This window comes from Cucurbita moschata, unplaced genomic scaffold, assembly GCF_002738365.1.
Source record: "Cucurbita moschata cultivar Rifu unplaced genomic scaffold, Cmos_1.0 Cmo_Scf00007, whole genome shotgun sequence".
In the NCBI taxonomy this organism is placed as follows: Eukaryota; Viridiplantae; Streptophyta; class Magnoliopsida; order Cucurbitales; family Cucurbitaceae; genus Cucurbita; species Cucurbita moschata.
The window spans coordinates 1,748,211-1,764,825 of record NW_019268523.1 but is presented as its reverse complement, the minus strand read 5'-3'; the positions used below and the strand labels follow the sequence as shown (position 1 = coordinate 1,764,825).

Here is a 16,615-nt window from a genome sequence, read left to right as displayed (position 1 = left end):
TTCAATCTCTAACCTTTACCCTATCCCGACCCACTCCACTCAAATTTTGTAGAGAGAATCTCTATCTTGATTCTATAAGATCTCACACTCGATGGAGAGAAAAACGAAACATCATGGCATCAGAGCCATGTCCTAAACTTAGTCATGTCAATATTGAACAAAGAGGTGTGAGCCTCGAAGGTGTAGTCAAAAGTATCGAACAAAGGGTGTACTTTGTTCAAGGGCTCTAGAGAAAGGAATCGAGTCTCGATTAATGGGAGGCTATTCAAGCCTCGAGAGAGGCTTATAGTGTACTTTGTTTGAGGAGAGTAGCGTTGAGGATTATTGAAAGTGAGTCCCACATTGGCTAATTTAAGGAATGATCACGAATTTATCTCTAATAGACACGTTTTAAAACTTTTAAGAGAAACCTAGAAGGAAATAATAGTTATTATTTTAGTCAATAAATTATATATATATATATATATATATATATATATATATATTATTTGCCAATTGATTCCGTTTTCCCTCATTTTAAGTTTTTTTTAGACTATTCCTCTTGAGTGGCCATTGCGCCAGTTATTATTTATTGTTTATTTCCACGATTTAATTATTAAAAATGAAAGAGATAAACACGACCTATAATAGAAAACATTATTTTGCCTAAATAATATGTATATTTTTTAAAAAGACTATTCAATTTAAATTATGTTTCTTTAATTATTTTGTACTTAAAATTCTCATTTTCACATTTTAATTTAAGAAATAAATAAATTACACCCATTTCAAAATTCAATGATAGAAAATAAAAACAATATTGACTAATTAAAAGTTAACAAACGTGTCTATTAATTAATTAATTGAAAATATCTCTCTGTTCAAGGACATAAATTAAATTAAGTTAAAGTTTAATAAACTATGGTAGGTCACACTCTCGTTCAAAATATAAGATTAAAAATTAAAATTTTAACCTTTTGATCGAGATGTTAATGTCTTAATTGATTTAGTTAGGCTCGTGTTATTACTTAAAATAAAAAATGGTAAGAAAAAAATATGTAAACATCATATTGACTAAATAATTCATCATCGACGAGAGATGAATGTTGTTGGAAGAGTGGCAGAATAAACCAACTGAAAATGTAAGAGTGAACGTCGTGGAGTCTAAAGGGAGAAGGTTGAGCTACTCAAGTGAACCGTCCTACCTTCAACGTAGAGACAAAAGGGATAAGGTTGTGACGATGGTCTTATTATCCACACTTATGGTTAGAGGAATGGAGGATCGACCCAAGTTTTCATGAGAGTTGGCAGGTCCAACAGTTCATCACATGAGTCGAGATCGGAGATCACTAACTCGTACGTAATGGAATTACTTGTTTGTATAAATAATTTTGGGCATAATAAAATAATTTATCTTAATTAAAAAAAATAAAAATAAAAACTAGGGAGGAATCTGAAAGCAGGGGAGACTTTCCCAGGACCAGAGTGTCCTAATCAGCAGATCTCATGATGGCAAGCATGTTGGGTGGTGTAATATCCACTTCAAGCCGCTAAAATTGCGCTAAAGCTTCATAACTTTTTTGTTATAAAGGCATCGGATGTCTTCAATAATGCCCATTCTTTATTTATTTTTCTTCCAATTTTCAGCCTTCGCACGCCAATCGATCATGTGCTCCGCCTAAACCGAACCCCGTATTTTAGAGATACACCCACTTTACAAAACTCCACTGTTTCGCTTCAAATCCGCCATTGAAACCCAACTGTTCAACCCGTGCATCCATTTTTTTCTCTTTCAAGATGCTTCAATTTCTTCCATCTGCTTCCTGCTGAGGTACTTTTTGTTAGGTTTTGCATCAAATCTGAGAAATTGCCCACAAGGTGTTTGTTGAAATGCCTTTTTCTTTTTGTAGCAGCTATTTAGAATTTGGGATTTTGGGTTTGGATTAGCCGATGCTTATGTACTCTTAAGTGATTGTAAATTTGCAATGCTGGTAGCAAAGCTCAATCCATGGTGAAAAATTAGACAGACCCATGATTGTTTTTTGTTTAGGCTGTGCTGTGCCGAGTGAATTTTGTGTTTATTTACTTTCTATATTTGGCGTTTTCGTCGTTGGTAAATGAAGGGATATGGCTGAGGTGTCTGTAGACTAGACTTCGGTGTCGAAGAAACTTAACAGATAAGTCTATCTTCTAAGTCGGCTTGGCTTCACGGGTTTGCGTGAACCAGTCGTAGGTGCCGCCATTTGTTTTGGTTTCTGAATACGTTTTCAATTCAATATTTTCCCAGACACTTCCTCCTCCAATTCCTACACGCGTCTCCCGTATTTAATTATGTGTTTTTTTCTTTTCCATCCTCGATATTGTAACAATTCCTTGTAGATCGGGATTTTGATTTCCCTACAATTTTCATATCTTGCATTGAGATTGATAGAGCAGGATTTTGTCGGGTTCTTCTGTAGAGACTTTTTTGTTGTGCTTGATGGGGGCCAAAAGTTCAAAGGAGGCCTCGACCTATCGCTCAACTTCTTCTTCCTCATGGGGTGGTGGTGGTGGTGGTGGCGGTGGTGGATATTCTCAATCGTCATATGGACATGAGACCCCAAGTTATGCGCCTCAGCAATCCTATTCTTCTCAGCAGCATTATACTTCACCTCAAGAGTGCTATGGGAACGTTGATAATGGCAGGAGGTTGGATAGAAGGTACTCGAGGATTGCTGATAATTACAATACTTTAGAAGAGGTAATGTGTGGGTTTAGGGTTTGAATAGGGATTGATTGAAACATATCTGTGTATTCATTGAATCTTAGACTTAATTTGCATCTGTTGAATCTAATCTTCTTTTCATAGATTAAGTAACTTCAAGTAATTTGAGCGTTCTTAAATGAAAAATGATGCTGTAATTTGGGGGCTTTGCTTTGTTTTGCTTTGCTTCTTTCTGGGAAAAGGGAACGCTTTGTGTTTTTGTGCTTATTTACTGGCTTTGTACTTACGAGCCAAAATTTTAAAACTGAATAAAAAAGAAGTTTTCAGAAACCTGTTATTCATTTGGAACTTGGATTTGAAAAGTATTTTTGAATAGTAGACATTGGTGAAGGAAAAGTTCAATTTTTAGAAATAAATCATCATCAGACCGAGGCTTAGACGGTGAAGTAACCTTCTGTCCTTTCAGGTAACAGAAGCTCTTGCGCGTGCTGGCCTGGAGTCTTCCAATCTTATTGTTGGCATTGATTTCACCAAGAGCAATGAGTGGACAGGTGAAACATTAATTTCTGTGCCCAAAATTGCAAAATATTGCCTATCATTTGTGGTGGGACATTCTAAGTTGACCTTTATATTTTCAAATAGGTGCAATCTCGTTTAATAGACGAAGTCTACATCACATTGGAGACCACCCAAATCCTTATCAACAGGCAATATCAATTATTGGAAAAACATTGGCTGCTTTTGACGATGATAACTTAATTCCCTGCTTTGGGTTTGGAGATGGTTGGTATCTGTTCTTTTCTTTGCAGAACTCTTGATGAATAAAAAATGTTGGTGCTGACTTTTCTGAATTGGCAGCGTCAACTCATGATCAAGACGTCTTCAGTTTCTTCCCAGAGGAGAGGTTTTGCAATGGATTTGAAGAAGTATTAAGTCGTTACCAAGAAATTGCCCCACATCTACGACTTGCAGGTTTGTCGTATACATGTTTCTTTCTTATATTTGAAGAACTTGTCCCTTTGATATGGATTTTGATCCTGGATTTGTGATAGGACCAACATCATTTGCACCCGTTATTGAAATGGCGATGACCATTGTCGAGCAGAGTGGTGGTCAGTACCATGTTTTGCTAATAATTGCTGATGGACAGGTAGGTCTAAATGTCTGATTCCCTGCTTTTAATACGTTGACTTAGGTACTAGAAGGTGTTAAACGAAGCAACTTGCTTGTTTTCTTCTTCTACTATTACTATTGGTTTGCTGCTACTAAGGTAGAAAATGAAATTTAGAGGGACTGACGTCTTCTGGAACCTAAAAAAGTGGTGGTAGTGTCACGGTCGGTGTACGGTGTGTACAGTGCTCAATGATAATAAAAATTAATATAATGACAACATTCTTGGGATGTTTTGCGAAAATTGGGAACGTGTTTGAACTTTTCGAAAAATAAGTTATAAAAACCTGTGTCTAGTTTGCGCGTTTATGAGTTAGTGATTTGTAAAAATTAGTATGTAATATGAAAGGTGGATATCATCAACCTGGGTTTGTGTAACCTATGAGATTAACTCTAACCCATACCTTAGGATGAACAAACTTGCATTTGAGATATAGAATTATTGTAAGCCTAGGTTACACAAGCTTGCCTGTGAGCCGAATACCCATAATGTCCAAGGGAATGGTTCTTCAATTACCATCTTCCTAGCAGACATGCGTGGACGAAAAAGGGGGTGGGGTTGGACAGGGCGGATTCGTTGTGTTATCTAAGAATCTCTATGCTCTCATCTCAGCTACATGTTTCTTGCTCGGACTTTTGTTCAAGTAATTGGATTATCTGTTTGCTTCTTCACGTCTTTTAAATGTGCTCCCCTAGCTCAGGTGACTAGAAGTGTAGATACAGAACGCGGGAGGCTTAGTCCACAGGAACAGAAGACTGTTGATGCCATTGTTGAAGCAAGGTGAAAATGGAGTTCTTACATTCCTCCTGCTCCCCTGTTTACTCGAAAGCTCTAAGCACTCGTATCCATGTAATAATAATATATGCTCTCATTTCACTACAGCAAGCTCCCTCTCTCCATTGTTTTAGTTGGAGTTGGAGATGGCCCCTGGGATATGATGAGAGAATTTGACGACAATATCCCATCGCGTGCATTTGATAATTTTCAGGTTAGTACTCTTATTTCAATCCATCTTTACTTGCATACCGACATACCTATTCGTGTGTGCCACATAAATACGTACATATGCATATGATATATGAATACGCAAACTTAGATTCTTACTACGCAGTTGTTATATTTTCCTCTTCCGTCCTGTCCCGTCCAGGTTCTGTTTTGTTTTTTCATTAACTTCTCTCTCTGTGTGTGTCTAGTTTGTGAATTTCACGGAAATTATGTCGAAGAATATACCTACATCTCGGAAAGAAACCGAGTTTGCTCTTGCAGCATTAATGGAGATTCCAGCCCAGTACAAAGCTACAATAGAACTTGGTATTTTGGGGTAAGATACTATTTCCTTTTTTTGCGTCGGAAGTAACTGTTTTTCTAGATTGATTATTATTCTCTCTTAATATTGGGACTCACATTTATGAAAACTTTATATCAAGTTACAAAATAATCTTTTCTGATATTAAGTTAAATCAAATGGGAAACAGTTCTTGCTTAGAGCTTATCTATAAATTTTTTAGGAACGGGTTTCAAAAATGATCCTCACGTCTCTCGTTCGTTTCCATTGATGACGTTTTTGTGTACTCGAGCAGTGGTTGCAAGGGCTTATCTCCCCAGAGAGTTGCACTTCCTCCACCGGTCTATGGCACAACAGCTTGTTTTAGTAGTTCAAAGCCTACCTGGTCTTCCAGTTATGAGCCAAGCGTGCCTTCTTTCCCCGGAAACGGACATCCTACTACTACTAGTACAGCTCCTCCTGTAACAAGCTCAACTTATGATAACCAGGTTTGTTAGATATTATTCTTGGCCGTCATGATTTCTTTACCCATTTTTTTTTAATTTTCTGTAAATTAAACGGAACATGCTTATCGTATAATGCAATATTTCATACTACTAATTGCACTTTGACTTCAATTCAAATTGAGCGTCCTTGTTGTTTGGCCTCGTGCAACAATTACTACTTTTTCGTGTTTCGTATGTTTTCTGTTATGAGAAATTGTCGTGATTTTATTCGATAGCATGTTCGTTATGCATAATCTGAATTTGTTTCCCCAACCAAGTTCAACAGTATCTGGTGTGGCCGTACCATCGCTGGTTTGATTCTCTGACCCTTCATCACTGTCTTGAACATTAACTTGAACATGGCTCAAATGATTAAATACATATGCTCTCGAGTATGGGGAACCTCTAGAATGATTAGTAACTTTTAGCAACTCCCTTTGATATTTCAATGAAATTTCACCCTTACTTTCTTACTTTTGAATCTGAGAAGGGGCTAACATTCTACTGTTCTTGAACAGCTCTGCCCCATTTGCCTCAGCAATCCAAAGGACATGGCTTTCGGCTGTGGACATCAGGTGATATTTATGAAAATTTGTTTGAACTTATTGATGGAATGAACATGAATCAAGAATCCAAAGTTGAATGTTTGTGTGTTTGTTCATCCCAGACGTGTTGTGAATGCGGACAAGATCTCCAGACATGTCCGATATGCAGGAGCGCCATCCACACCAGGATAAAGCTCTACTGAAGCGTCTCTGCTTACTTTGCTGTAATTCTTTGTAATTTATTCCTTGATTGAATCCATTGGTCCATGCATGTTTGGGTTATGTTCTTCAAATACACCATGCGAGCTGGCCATTGAATTGCATAGTCGACGAATTTGTAGAACCCGCGTTCCAGTTTAGTCATACTCGATGCAATCTTCGAATCCGTCTGGATTAACTTTTTAAGTGTTATTTTTCCTTTTTGTACTTGAAAAAAACATTCTTTAAGCTCCTAGAAAGTCGATCCAAATAAAGATGGTAATTTGTTAGAGATAATATTGGAAGTTTTATTTATTTAAATTTTTTTTAAAGCTTATTACATATGAAATTAAAAATTTTAAAAATGGAATGAAATCTGGTTTTTAAAATTTTATTCTGAAATTAAAATGTTTAAATTCTTATACAAATAATAATAATAATAAAACTTGGAAACATTGGTCAAAATGATTTATAATTTAATAAGAAAGGAAAAAGAAAAACCCAAGAAAGGAAGGTTGGCGTGATCAACAACTGTGGGCGCTTAGGCGATGGCGGTAATACGATGGATGAAGCGTTTGAATGAACTGCTACTGTCTGATCCCGCGATCAGAGCGATAGCTTCCATGCTCATTTTCTGAATCTGCTTCGATTCCTTTTCGTTTCTCTGAAGCTTCTCTCGGATTCTGCCTTTTGTGTAGTAATGAAGCACACGGCCCACTCCCTTTCCTCCACTCGTCATCTCAAGTTCCTTCTACTCGGATTCATCGTGCTACTCGCCCTCCTTTGCCTCTATTATGGATCCTCTTTCGCTCCCAGCTCCCGTAGATTTGATGGGGAGAATTCATTCCGCTCTGGTTCTCTTTTTGGCGGGAACCTTTTCAATCACCGTTTCGATGATTTGCATGGACATCGAAGCCTGATTCTCGAGGTCCCTAAAACTATACCTGTGAGCTCCACTAGCTTTGACTTCTATTCTTTTGGTTTCGTTTCAATTCAAGTTGGTTTTCTTGATATTGTTCTTGTTTTGTAACTTGGGTGTTTCTATATGTTCTTTCCAGGTCTGCGATGAAATGTATTCTGAGTTGATTCCTTGTTTAGATAGGAACCTTATTTACCAATTGAGATTGAAGCTCAACATGACTTTGATGGAGCACTATGAGCGTCAATGCCCTCCTACTGAACGCCGCTATAATTGTCTTGTTCCTCCTCCTGTTGGTTACAAGGTTGGTTATTTGTAATTCTGCAAAGAAATGCTGTTTATTGAATGGTCTCAGCTTGATCCCGACAAACTTATAATTAGAGTTTCAGATCCCAATAAGATGGCCAAATAGTAGGGATGAAGTGTGGAAGGCAAACATACCACACACACACCTTGCAAAAGAAAAATCAGACCAGAACTGGATGGTTGTGAATGGGGATAAGATCAATTTTCCTGGAGGTGGAACTCATTTTCACGATGGAGCTGACAAGTATATCATTGCACTTGCCAAGGTGTGTTGTTTGTCCGTTCTCAATCCTTGATGTATTGTATTAAAAAAGAAAAGCACAAATTTGAGTAATTTGACATATTCCCAAGTTGTCAAATTTGTTTCTATGCGTTGCCTTCTTTCTGCAAGTAAATGAATACTGTCTGGCAACCCGTATACATGAGATTCATGCTTAATATTCTTGTTATGAGTGCAGATGCTTAAGTTCCCTGGTGATAAGCTCCACAATGGTGGAAATTTACGGAATGTCCTAGATGTCGGTTGTGGGGTTGCAAGTTTTGGAGCATATCTTCTATCACATGATGTTATAACTATGTCATTGGCTCCTAACGACGGGCATGAGAATCAAATACAATTTGCACTTGAGAGGGGGATTCCATCAACTCTTGGTGTTTTGGGAACAAAAAGACTCCCATATCCAAGTAGATCGTTTGAGTTGGCTCATTGTTCTCGATGTCGAATTGATTGGCTACAGAGAGATGGAATCCTGTTATTAGAACTTGACAGGTTATTGAGACCTGGAGGCTATTTTGCTTACTCCTCCCCTGAAGCTTATGCACAAGATCCAAAAAATAGAAGGATTGGAACTGCTATGCATGATATCCTGAAAAGAATGTGCTGGAAAGTTGTTGCCAAAAAGGATCAAACTGTCATATGGGCAAAGCCAGTAACTAATAGCTGTTACTTGAAAAGAGATCCAGGGACTCTTCCACCCTTGTGTAATTTGGATGATGATCCAGATTTGACTTGGAATGTGCCAATGAAAGCATGCTTATCCCGATACTCTAAAAGTGAGTGTAAATGCTTTTTAGCCGCATGCTCTTTTACTCATACCGTGAAGAATTTTCTCGTTTGATGATCTTCAAAAGTCGTTTCATCCTTTTTTCCCCATACGGTTTGTAAAAATATTATGATTTATACTACTCGTTTGTGAAGAAAGTTTTCAAGTAGTATATACATAAGAATTTGAATTTCGTTAATCCATGTAGCTGCGTTTCAACAGATTTTGCATTAACTTTTCTATCAACTATAGTTGTATGTCCATTCCACTTTTCCTTTTTTAAGCTCGACGCTCGTTTACATAATTCTCTTTTAACATATCAATGGAGCAGAGATGCACAAGCAAAAAGGAAGTGGACTAGTTCCTTGGCCACAGAGACTTTTTTCAGCGCCTCCCCGATCGGAAGAAGTTGGTGTCAGTGCAGGAGAATTCAAAGAAGACAGTGTAAGTTTTTTAATAGGTGTCAAGGTCATCTATGGTTTTGAAGCATTAGCAGCAACAAATGCTGTGTATTATTTATTTATTTATTCTGACATATTCTAGAAGCCTAAGGGAAAGATTTAATTTATGCAGAAGGTTTGGAAACTTAGAGTGGCAGAATATTGGAACGAAATGAGATTAGTCATACAGTGGGACTCCATCAGAAATGTGATGGATATGAATTCCAACCTTGGGGGGTTTGCTGCTGCACTAATTAATAAAGATGTCTGGGTTATGAATGTTGCTCCTGTCAATTCATCTGCAAAGTTGAAGATTGTTTATGATAGAGGCTTATTAGGAACTGTTCATGATTGGTACGCACTTTACCCATCACTCCTAACTTGACTTAGGGTCTCTCTGTTCTATATTTTTCTTTTTTCATCACACAAGTTGGTTTTTGGTGATTGAATTTACTTATGCTCATTAATATCTGTTGAAACATATATTTGCAACCCGCCTGTTTGTCTTCTTTACTTTGTTCAGATTTGGTTTTGTTATACAGGTGTGAAGCATTTTCGACATATCCTCGCACCTACGATCTTCTTCACGCCTGGGCTGTATTTTCGGAGATTAATGTTCGTGGATGCAGTATGCATGATCTATTAATTGATATGGATCGAATTCTAAGGCCAGATGGGTTCGCCATTATACGAGACGTTCCTGCTGTCATAAACTACATACGGAAGTATTTTACAGCCCTAAGATGGGATGGATGGCTATCAGAACTAGAACCCAGGGTTGATGCTCTTTCCAAAGTAGAAGAAAGGGTGTTAATTGCAAGGAAGAAGCTGTGGGGGAATGAAGTAGCAACAATCTGATTTTGCTGCATTTTCCAGGTAGATAAATTTATTTTCATTTCGTGAATGAAGCACGTCACTGCGTCGATTCGTATGGCTTCTGCATAACTTTTTTCTCGTAGGACACATCACTTCGAAAAATCCTTCTTTAGAATTGAAGTTTCAGGGAAGATAATACCCAAATGTAGGAGAACAATTGTAAAATAGGCTTTAGAGATTGCTGTACTTCAAATCTAGAAGTTTTCTTCAGATAAGAAACACATCCCATTGAGAAAGAGGTCTCTAAGCACACACAAAACTGTTAGCTTCTTCCACATCTAGAAATTTTCAAGCACTTCTTCTTTACTTAATTTATACTTAAAGATTGTTGTTTGTATGGTCTGTAAAATGGCAGTTTTAGGCGAATTACATATTGTAGTCCTGAGCTCCCAGTTGTAAAGGAAGATGGGAGAGCTTTGGATCCACAGATATATTTGCAGTGCCCATTTTCCCATCGACTTTCCCCAGTAATCGTTGCTGAAGATGAAGATGGAATGATACAAGTGCCCTGAAGATACACCCATTTATGTCAATGATATACAATTACAATAGTCGTTCAATCATTGCGAGAGTGACCACATTGTTATTTTGTCGTTCAATCATTGCGAGAGCGACTACATTGTTATTTTGTCGTTTAATCATTGCGATATGAAGGGTCAAACCATACATTTTTATAATGATAATTGATGTTTTATCTGTTGGGCACTACGAACTCTGATAACTTTTGGAGCTTCTTTTTGTTAACAAAAAAAAAAAAAGAGAGAAAAATAATGATTAATTGATCTAATGGCTATAAATATAAATTTTGCGTTTACAATTGTTTTTAGACATAAAATTAGAAATTTAAATACATATTACCGCTTTTAATATTTTGATGTCGCTATATGCTATCGTCCCCTCCAAACATCTCACGAAAATTTCGTAGATAAAACAAAATTGAGTTCCAAACTTCCCACTGTGTCTCGACTCTCATTTCGTCGATTTCTTCGGAGATTGACGCCTGGCCGTACACATCTGACCGGCAATCTACGCTTTCTATGACTTTCTAGATTTTTCAAGATTCAGATCGGTTTTTCTCCTGTTCGTAGACTTGGATCGGCCGTTTGGAACTATTTTTCCTCCAGGTTTTCCTCTTGCATGAATTATTTCCGCTATACTTCTTGTTTTGCGGCAACTGATTTCGTCAGTGTTGTCTGATTTCTAATTATGGAGCTTCTCATGTCAATTCCTGGCTTTCGCGCCAGTACGATCCCAACTTTGTTCTCTTAGTCCGAATCGGTTTTAGTGACATCGGTACTGTAGCAGTATCAAACGTGGTCATAATCTTAGTTATTGCAATGCGAATTGAAGATAAATGCAAGCTCAAGCTATTGCGATCACGTTTGATGCTTGCTGCACACGTTGTGTGGCCACAATTTTTTCCGAAACTGTAGTGTAGACAAGTTGCGAACTCTTTGTTGTTTAATTTTTCGGCTTTTTGCTCAACAGTTTAATTTTCCTTTACGTTCATCTTTTCAGGTTTGGTTCTTTTAATAAATCGACATCAGATTCATGCTTGGAGTTCTGGAAACTGCAAAATTGACTACTGAATGTCTTTCCTAGTACCTACACCAAATAGGTTTCAAGACATTCTTATTTAACTTGAAACTTGAAGGGTTTAGACACTATGGCGAACCCAACACGCAGGTTAAATTATAATCGAGCTCTTATTTGCCTTTTAGGTTATGTGGAGCTTCAGCTTCCTGTAGTTATCAATGGCTTACAGATTTTTTTTTTATTTTTTATTTATTTTTTGCTTTCATTTAAAATATTTACTTTCAACTTGTATTGATGTGCAGTGGAAACATGAGAAAATCTAATGAGATAATGAGGATTATGGTCACAACATTTGTCGGTGGCGTTTTTGGTTTCTTTTTAGGAGTATCCTTTCCCACGCTCTCGTTATCCCAGGTAGAAAATTTTATTTTTGGGCGTTTTCTATTAATTACGTATAGAACAATTTCATCCATAATGATTTGGCTCACATATTTTTTAAGGGTGAGAAAGCTTATTATTTTTTTATTTATTCTGGTAGCTAAATTTCCCATCCAGCCTGATTCCTTCTATTGATCTCACTTACATTGAGGACAAGTACTCAGGCCTTTCCACTGAAGCATTCTTGAATGCTTGGTCTTCTTTGAAGGGTAATAGAGGCAGCTCCTTACCATTTTCATTGAGCGAGGCAAAGGTGCATCTCTTACTTAAAAATTGTTTATAATGCTTTACTTTAATTTACATCAATGAGATATTTTTTAAATGTTTCTCAGAAAGATATCATGGTCTGTATTCCGTAAATTTCTAAAACTGCTGTATAAATGAACAGGATGTTAACTATGGGGTACACGTCTATTTGAGTTTTGGATTTCTTTTAAGAGTTTTGAATAATCTTCATCTTTCCCTTCAAATTTTCATAATTCAATATGATATTCTTGACTTTGAGAATGGTTTGATTACTGTGACTGAAGAACTGGTACTTTTTCTTATACGATCGAATTTTATCAACTTTAGTACTTTTATTTAGTTGCCAAAGAAAATTGATTAAACTGAAAAATTAAAGCTGGATGAACTAATTTAGTCTGTTGCTTTGGCTCTGCTTCTGTTATTATGAGGAAACCAGAGGAGTTTGGTGGTCTTGATTTTGGTAATATAAGAAAGACAATTGTGCCCTTAGTTTCCTAATGGTAATAGATATGAGGTAGCCTAATGAGAATGAGAGCTTCTGGCATAACATTATTGTGAGCAAGATTGGTCCAACGATGCATTCCATTGGCTGATTAGGATGAAAAAAGCTCTCCCAGTTATTCAAGTGTTTACTCCCAATCATGCCAAGAATTCAGAGTGTGAAAGGAAACTCAGGGTCATTCTCTAGCAAGCCTGTCTTCCATCATTTGCTTGATAAGACGTATGCTATTCTCGGACACTTGGCAAAATGCATCTGGCAATGGAAGGCTCCTTAATAAGCGAGATTCTTCATATTAATAATGATGTGTCTTAACACAAAAGAATATTATTTCTGAACTTTTTTCCTTGAAGCGCAGTGCTCCATTGGCACAATAGATAAACAATCTCCTTGGTTCTTACTCACCACAAAAAGTATTATATGCTGTTGTGATCAAACTTGTATGAACGTTATTTTCTTAAATGAAAAATAATTGTGGATATTGTTATTCATGCACATACTTCGGCAGGAGATGGTATTCTTGAGAACTTTGTATTTTCAGATTTCTTCTGCTAGAATTGGCTATTGAAACTTTGATGATGATGCAGATATGGGTTCCTACAAATCCTCGAGGAGCTGAAAGACTACCACCTGGTATTGTTGAGCCTGAATCTGATTTTAACCTTCGGCGTCTGTGGGGTATGCCAAGCGAGGTACTCATTGCCTACAAAAGCTTTGCAACTTGTACTTGTCCTAATAAACTTGTGTGTGAAACTAGTGAATAGCTTTAGTGTAGTTTACTTGTATTAGCTTACGTAGTTTCAACTTGATCAATAAATTGATAGGCTGACTGTAGATTTGAAGTGGAGAATTATGACATAGGACTGAGTTGCTCATTGGTACCAGAACAGTGACCAATTTATTCTGAATTTACATACATACATATATATATATATATACATACATATATATATATATATATATAGATAGATAGATAGATAGATAAATTATATATATATATATAGATAGATAGATAGATAGATAAATTACATAATATTTTTTGAGGGGCAGGGGAGTTTATGGATGCCAACTTGACACCATTGACGGATCTACCCCTTTTTATCTGCAACACTACCTGTTTAGTGTATGCCTGTTTTGGAATGGGAGAAATTATTGGAAATTTCATCAAAGAGTAAAGTTGATTCTCGATGGGTTTTTTTTCCCTTGTAAATAGAAGATTTGAATTATATTTTCCTATCTGTTTCCTGTCACCGATACATTTCTTGGAATACAAAAGATCTGCATGTTCCCCATTATGGACAGGACGTAGAATGGGTTACATAAAGTTGAAATTATCAAATCTGAAACCATCATAATATATATGATTGATGGAAAAAGGGGATGTCATGTTTGACCTTATCTTAACAGAAAAATAATTCACTCATCCGTTAATCGAAATTTCTACTTTGGTTCTCAAACTGAATCCATTATTGTTGACTTCACTTGCAGGATTTGGCTATCAAACCGAAGTATCTGGTTACATTTACAGTTGGTTTTGATCAGAAAAAGAATATTGATGCAGCAGTGAAAAAGGTAGGTTGAAAAGGTGTGCATGTTATTACGGAACTAAGTTCGAAAAGATTGAGAAATAGAACTCTCTCCATATCTGATGTATTTTGACAGTTCTCAGAGAACTTCACGATTCTTTTGTTTCACTATGATGGACGAGCAAGTGAGTGGGAAGATCTTGAGTGGTCGAAGCGGGCTATCCACGTGAGTGTACGCAAGCAAACTAAATGGTCAGTTACAAGCTCCTTCACCAAAATAATCTTTCATGGAAGGCAGCAACGTATGTTATTTGTACATCTCATCTAAACTATGTATACTCCTTCCTAGGTGGTATGCTAAGCGTTTTCTCCATCCTGACATCGTGGCATCCTATGACTACATATTCGTTTGGGACGAGGATCTAGGAGTAGAGCATTTTGACGCTGAAAAGTATGTTTGAAACCTTACTCTTTAATTTGAGAGAACCCAAGCAAGTCAAAATTTCCTGTCCGTTCCAGATATATAAAACTTGTGAGAAAACATGGTTTGGAGATCTCGCAGCCTGGCTTGGAACCAAATCAAGGGTTAACGTGGCAGATGACTAAAAGAAGAGGTGACAGTGAAGTTCACAAGTAAGGGAAAAACATTTTTTTTAATTAAAAGAAAGTTTATTCAAAATTTTTGTTCATCTAAATATCCTTACAATTCTAGTTTTATTGAAATGCGGCCATGAATCATCGTTGCTTCTATTTGGTTGAATGCAGGGAGACAGAGGAGAAACCCGGTTGGTGCACTGATCCACATCTTCCACCTTGTGCAGCGTATGTAATCGATGATTTTATCTATTCTTTTACTTGTTTTACCTTTTGTCTACTAAACATTATCTCAGTATGACTTAACAGAAACACTGATTTTTATCATTGTTATTATTTTTACCCTCTTGCATGTAGTTTCGTTGAAATCATGGCAACTGTATTTTCTCGGGATGCATGGCGCTGTGTTTGGCATTTGATTCAAGTATGGATTCTTCGACTTGAAACTTTGATCCATTGCCTTGACTTAATTTTTAGCCAGTTTTAAATCATTTTTCCCCTCTTGGATATTGTAGAATGACTTGGTTCATGGTTGGGGCCTCGATTTTGCACTAAGAAAATGTGTACACGTACGTACTAAACATTCTCACTTGCCTTAGTTATATTTCACGTTATTTTTTCCCCTGGATTCATCACTCTTCGTGTTTTAAAGCACAGCCAGCTCATGAGAAAATAGGGGTTGTAGACGCTCAGTGGATTGTGCACCAAAGCGTTCCTTCTCTTGGGAACCAGGTAATCCGACACTTTGGATACTGCCTCTAACCATTTCATAACAAAGATTTTCTTCTCACGATATATTCTTCCAACAGGGAAAAGCCGAAAATGGGAGGCCACCATGGGAAGGGGTAAGCAGCTGATGAATTCCAAACCCCACCACCTTACAGAATTTAAAACTAATGTTAATTACTTAATTTGAATATTCTCAGGTGAGAGAGAGATGTAGAAAAGAATGGACAATTTTTAAGAGCCGGTTGGCTGATGCAGAGAAGGCCTACTATCAGGGAATGGGGATTGATCCACCAAATTCAACTCAAGTGTAGGAAAACAGATCTTGTGTGTCGCACTGGTAATTGTTCTGTCTCTTAGGAGTATTAGTACCTAATGCCTAGTCTTTTTAAGCTCTAAAAAAACTTCCTGTGAGAGATAAGTAAGGCTACGTGTGGATTAGATCATGGCTGTATAATGGATAGAATCTACTACTAAATGTAGAAAATAGTCTTAAAAAGGAGCTTAGACATTTCAGATCTCTATTTTGCATCAAATCTGGCAAAACCTCGGCAAGGTAATGTTCTTCCAACCATCATTAGTTTACTGCTAAAGTTGCTGAAGAAGTCTTCTCGATCATCATGTAGACTCATGAAATAGTAGGCAGCTTGATGCCTTTTGATATATATTTTTGGGTCAACTAGATCAAGTAAATATTCGTTCAAAGTGAGGTCCTGACTAAGTGTCTTACATATTGTTGAACTAAAAAAATGATCTATAAGTAATTAATCATTTTTTCTAAAAAAAGAAACAACTCTTTCCCCTAAATACGACAAACCAACGTACTTATCTCCTTTCCTTTCATCTCGGGGTCGTCTTTCTTTAATCAGAAGAGTCATAGAAATGTCTGTGAAGGGGTGGTGCTTAATATGGACCCTGATGATGAGAGATCCTTAAAGCTAAAAGTAAGCTTTGGTAATCGCATCTTCCAACTCTTTGAATTCCCAGGCATCATCTGCTAGATATTCCCCTGAAATGGGAGTGGGAGCCTCATATGTCAATATCCATCACATTGTCTTCTTGGATATTCAATGAAAGGAAAAAAAAAAAAAAAAAAAAA

At 36.9% G+C, this 16,615-nt stretch overlaps 4 protein-coding genes across 5 annotated transcripts in view; 3 read left to right on the top strand and 1 right to left on the bottom strand.

The window, feature by feature from the left end:
- Positions 1-1,579: 1,579 nt before the first annotated feature.
- LOC111444877 (E3 ubiquitin-protein ligase RGLG2) lies at positions 1,580-6,598 on the top strand. Of its 2 annotated transcripts, none has more exons than XM_023082974.1 (12): positions 1,580-1,810; positions 2,439-2,719; positions 3,150-3,234; positions 3,326-3,466; positions 3,542-3,655; positions 3,736-3,833; positions 4,555-4,634; positions 4,737-4,842; positions 5,048-5,175; positions 5,435-5,627; positions 6,143-6,199; positions 6,292-6,598. In XM_023082974.1, exons 2-12 carry the CDS (start codon positions 2,459-2,461, stop codon positions 6,370-6,372), a joined length of 1,344 nt encoding a protein of 447 aa, XP_022938742.1. In that variant the 5' UTR covers positions 1,580-1,810; positions 2,439-2,458; the 3' UTR covers positions 6,373-6,598. The 2 variants fall into 2 exon arrangements, with proteins under 2 accessions (XP_022938742.1, XP_022938743.1); XM_023082975.1 differs by having other exon boundaries at positions 1,580-1,857.
- A 269-nt stretch (positions 6,599-6,867) lies between these two features.
- LOC111444874 (probable methyltransferase PMT9) lies at positions 6,868-10,652 on the top strand. Its single transcript, XM_023082972.1, has 8 exons — positions 6,868-7,313; positions 7,426-7,590; positions 7,676-7,858; positions 8,051-8,645; positions 8,967-9,079; positions 9,209-9,429; positions 9,618-9,951; positions 10,307-10,652. The coding sequence occupies exons 1-7, from the start codon at positions 7,068-7,070 to the stop codon at positions 9,931-9,933; spliced, it is 1,839 nt and encodes a 612-aa protein (XP_022938740.1). The 5' UTR covers positions 6,868-7,067; the 3' UTR covers positions 9,934-9,951; positions 10,307-10,652.
- A 186-nt stretch (positions 10,653-10,838) lies between these two features.
- LOC111444878 lies at positions 10,839-16,027 on the top strand. The gene is made up of 15 exons (XM_023082976.1): positions 10,839-11,075; positions 11,470-11,637; positions 11,790-11,901; positions 12,026-12,178; positions 13,258-13,362; positions 14,159-14,242; positions 14,333-14,448; positions 14,546-14,647; positions 14,716-14,829; positions 14,962-15,018; positions 15,148-15,214; positions 15,306-15,359; positions 15,448-15,522; positions 15,600-15,635; positions 15,717-16,027. Exons 2-15 carry the CDS (start codon positions 11,618-11,620, stop codon positions 15,828-15,830), a joined length of 1,209 nt encoding a protein of 402 aa, XP_022938744.1. The 5' UTR covers positions 10,839-11,075; positions 11,470-11,617; the 3' UTR covers positions 15,831-16,027.
- Positions 15,951-16,615, bottom strand: part of LOC111444875 — a 4,338-nt gene continuing 3,673 nt past the window's right edge. The window contains exons 9-10 of the mRNA XM_023082973.1: positions 16,433-16,525; positions 15,951-16,389 (exon numbers count right to left, since the gene is read on the bottom strand). Of these exons, the coding sequence (XP_022938741.1) occupies positions 16,455-16,525 (71 nt within the window). The 3' untranslated portion in view covers positions 15,951-16,389; positions 16,433-16,454. The remainder of the gene's footprint in view (positions 16,390-16,432; positions 16,526-16,615) is intronic.

Bases quoted from the DNA above. Each gene is read 5' to 3' on its own strand.
- LOC111444878 (XM_023082976.1), top strand. From the start codon at position 11,618: ATGGCGAACCCAACACGCAG. The intron at 13,363-14,158 runs GTACTCATTGCC...CTTCACTTGCAG, and splicing joins TGTGGGGTATGCCAAGCGAG to GATTTGGCTATCAAACCGAA. The intron at 14,648-14,715 runs GTATGTTTGAAA...TGTCCGTTCCAG, and splicing joins GAGCATTTTGACGCTGAAAA to ATATATAAAACTTGTGAGAA.
- LOC111444877 (XM_023082974.1), top strand. From the start codon at position 2,459: ATGGGGGCCAAAAGTTCAAAGGAGGCCTCGACCTATCGCTCAACTTCT. The intron at 2,720-3,149 runs GTAATGTGTGGG...CTGTCCTTTCAG, and splicing joins ATTACAATACTTTAGAAGAG to GTAACAGAAGCTCTTGCGCG. The intron at 5,176-5,434 runs GTAAGATACTAT...GTACTCGAGCAG, and splicing joins ATAGAACTTGGTATTTTGGG to TGGTTGCAAGGGCTTATCTC.
- LOC111444874 (XM_023082972.1), top strand. From the start codon at position 7,068: ATGAAGCACACGGCCCACTCCCTTTCCTCCACTCGTCATCTCAAGTTC. The intron at 7,859-8,050 runs GTGTGTTGTTTG...TTATGAGTGCAG, and splicing joins ATATCATTGCACTTGCCAAG to ATGCTTAAGTTCCCTGGTGA. The intron at 9,080-9,208 runs GTAAGTTTTTTA...TAATTTATGCAG, and splicing joins GAGAATTCAAAGAAGACAGT to AAGGTTTGGAAACTTAGAGT.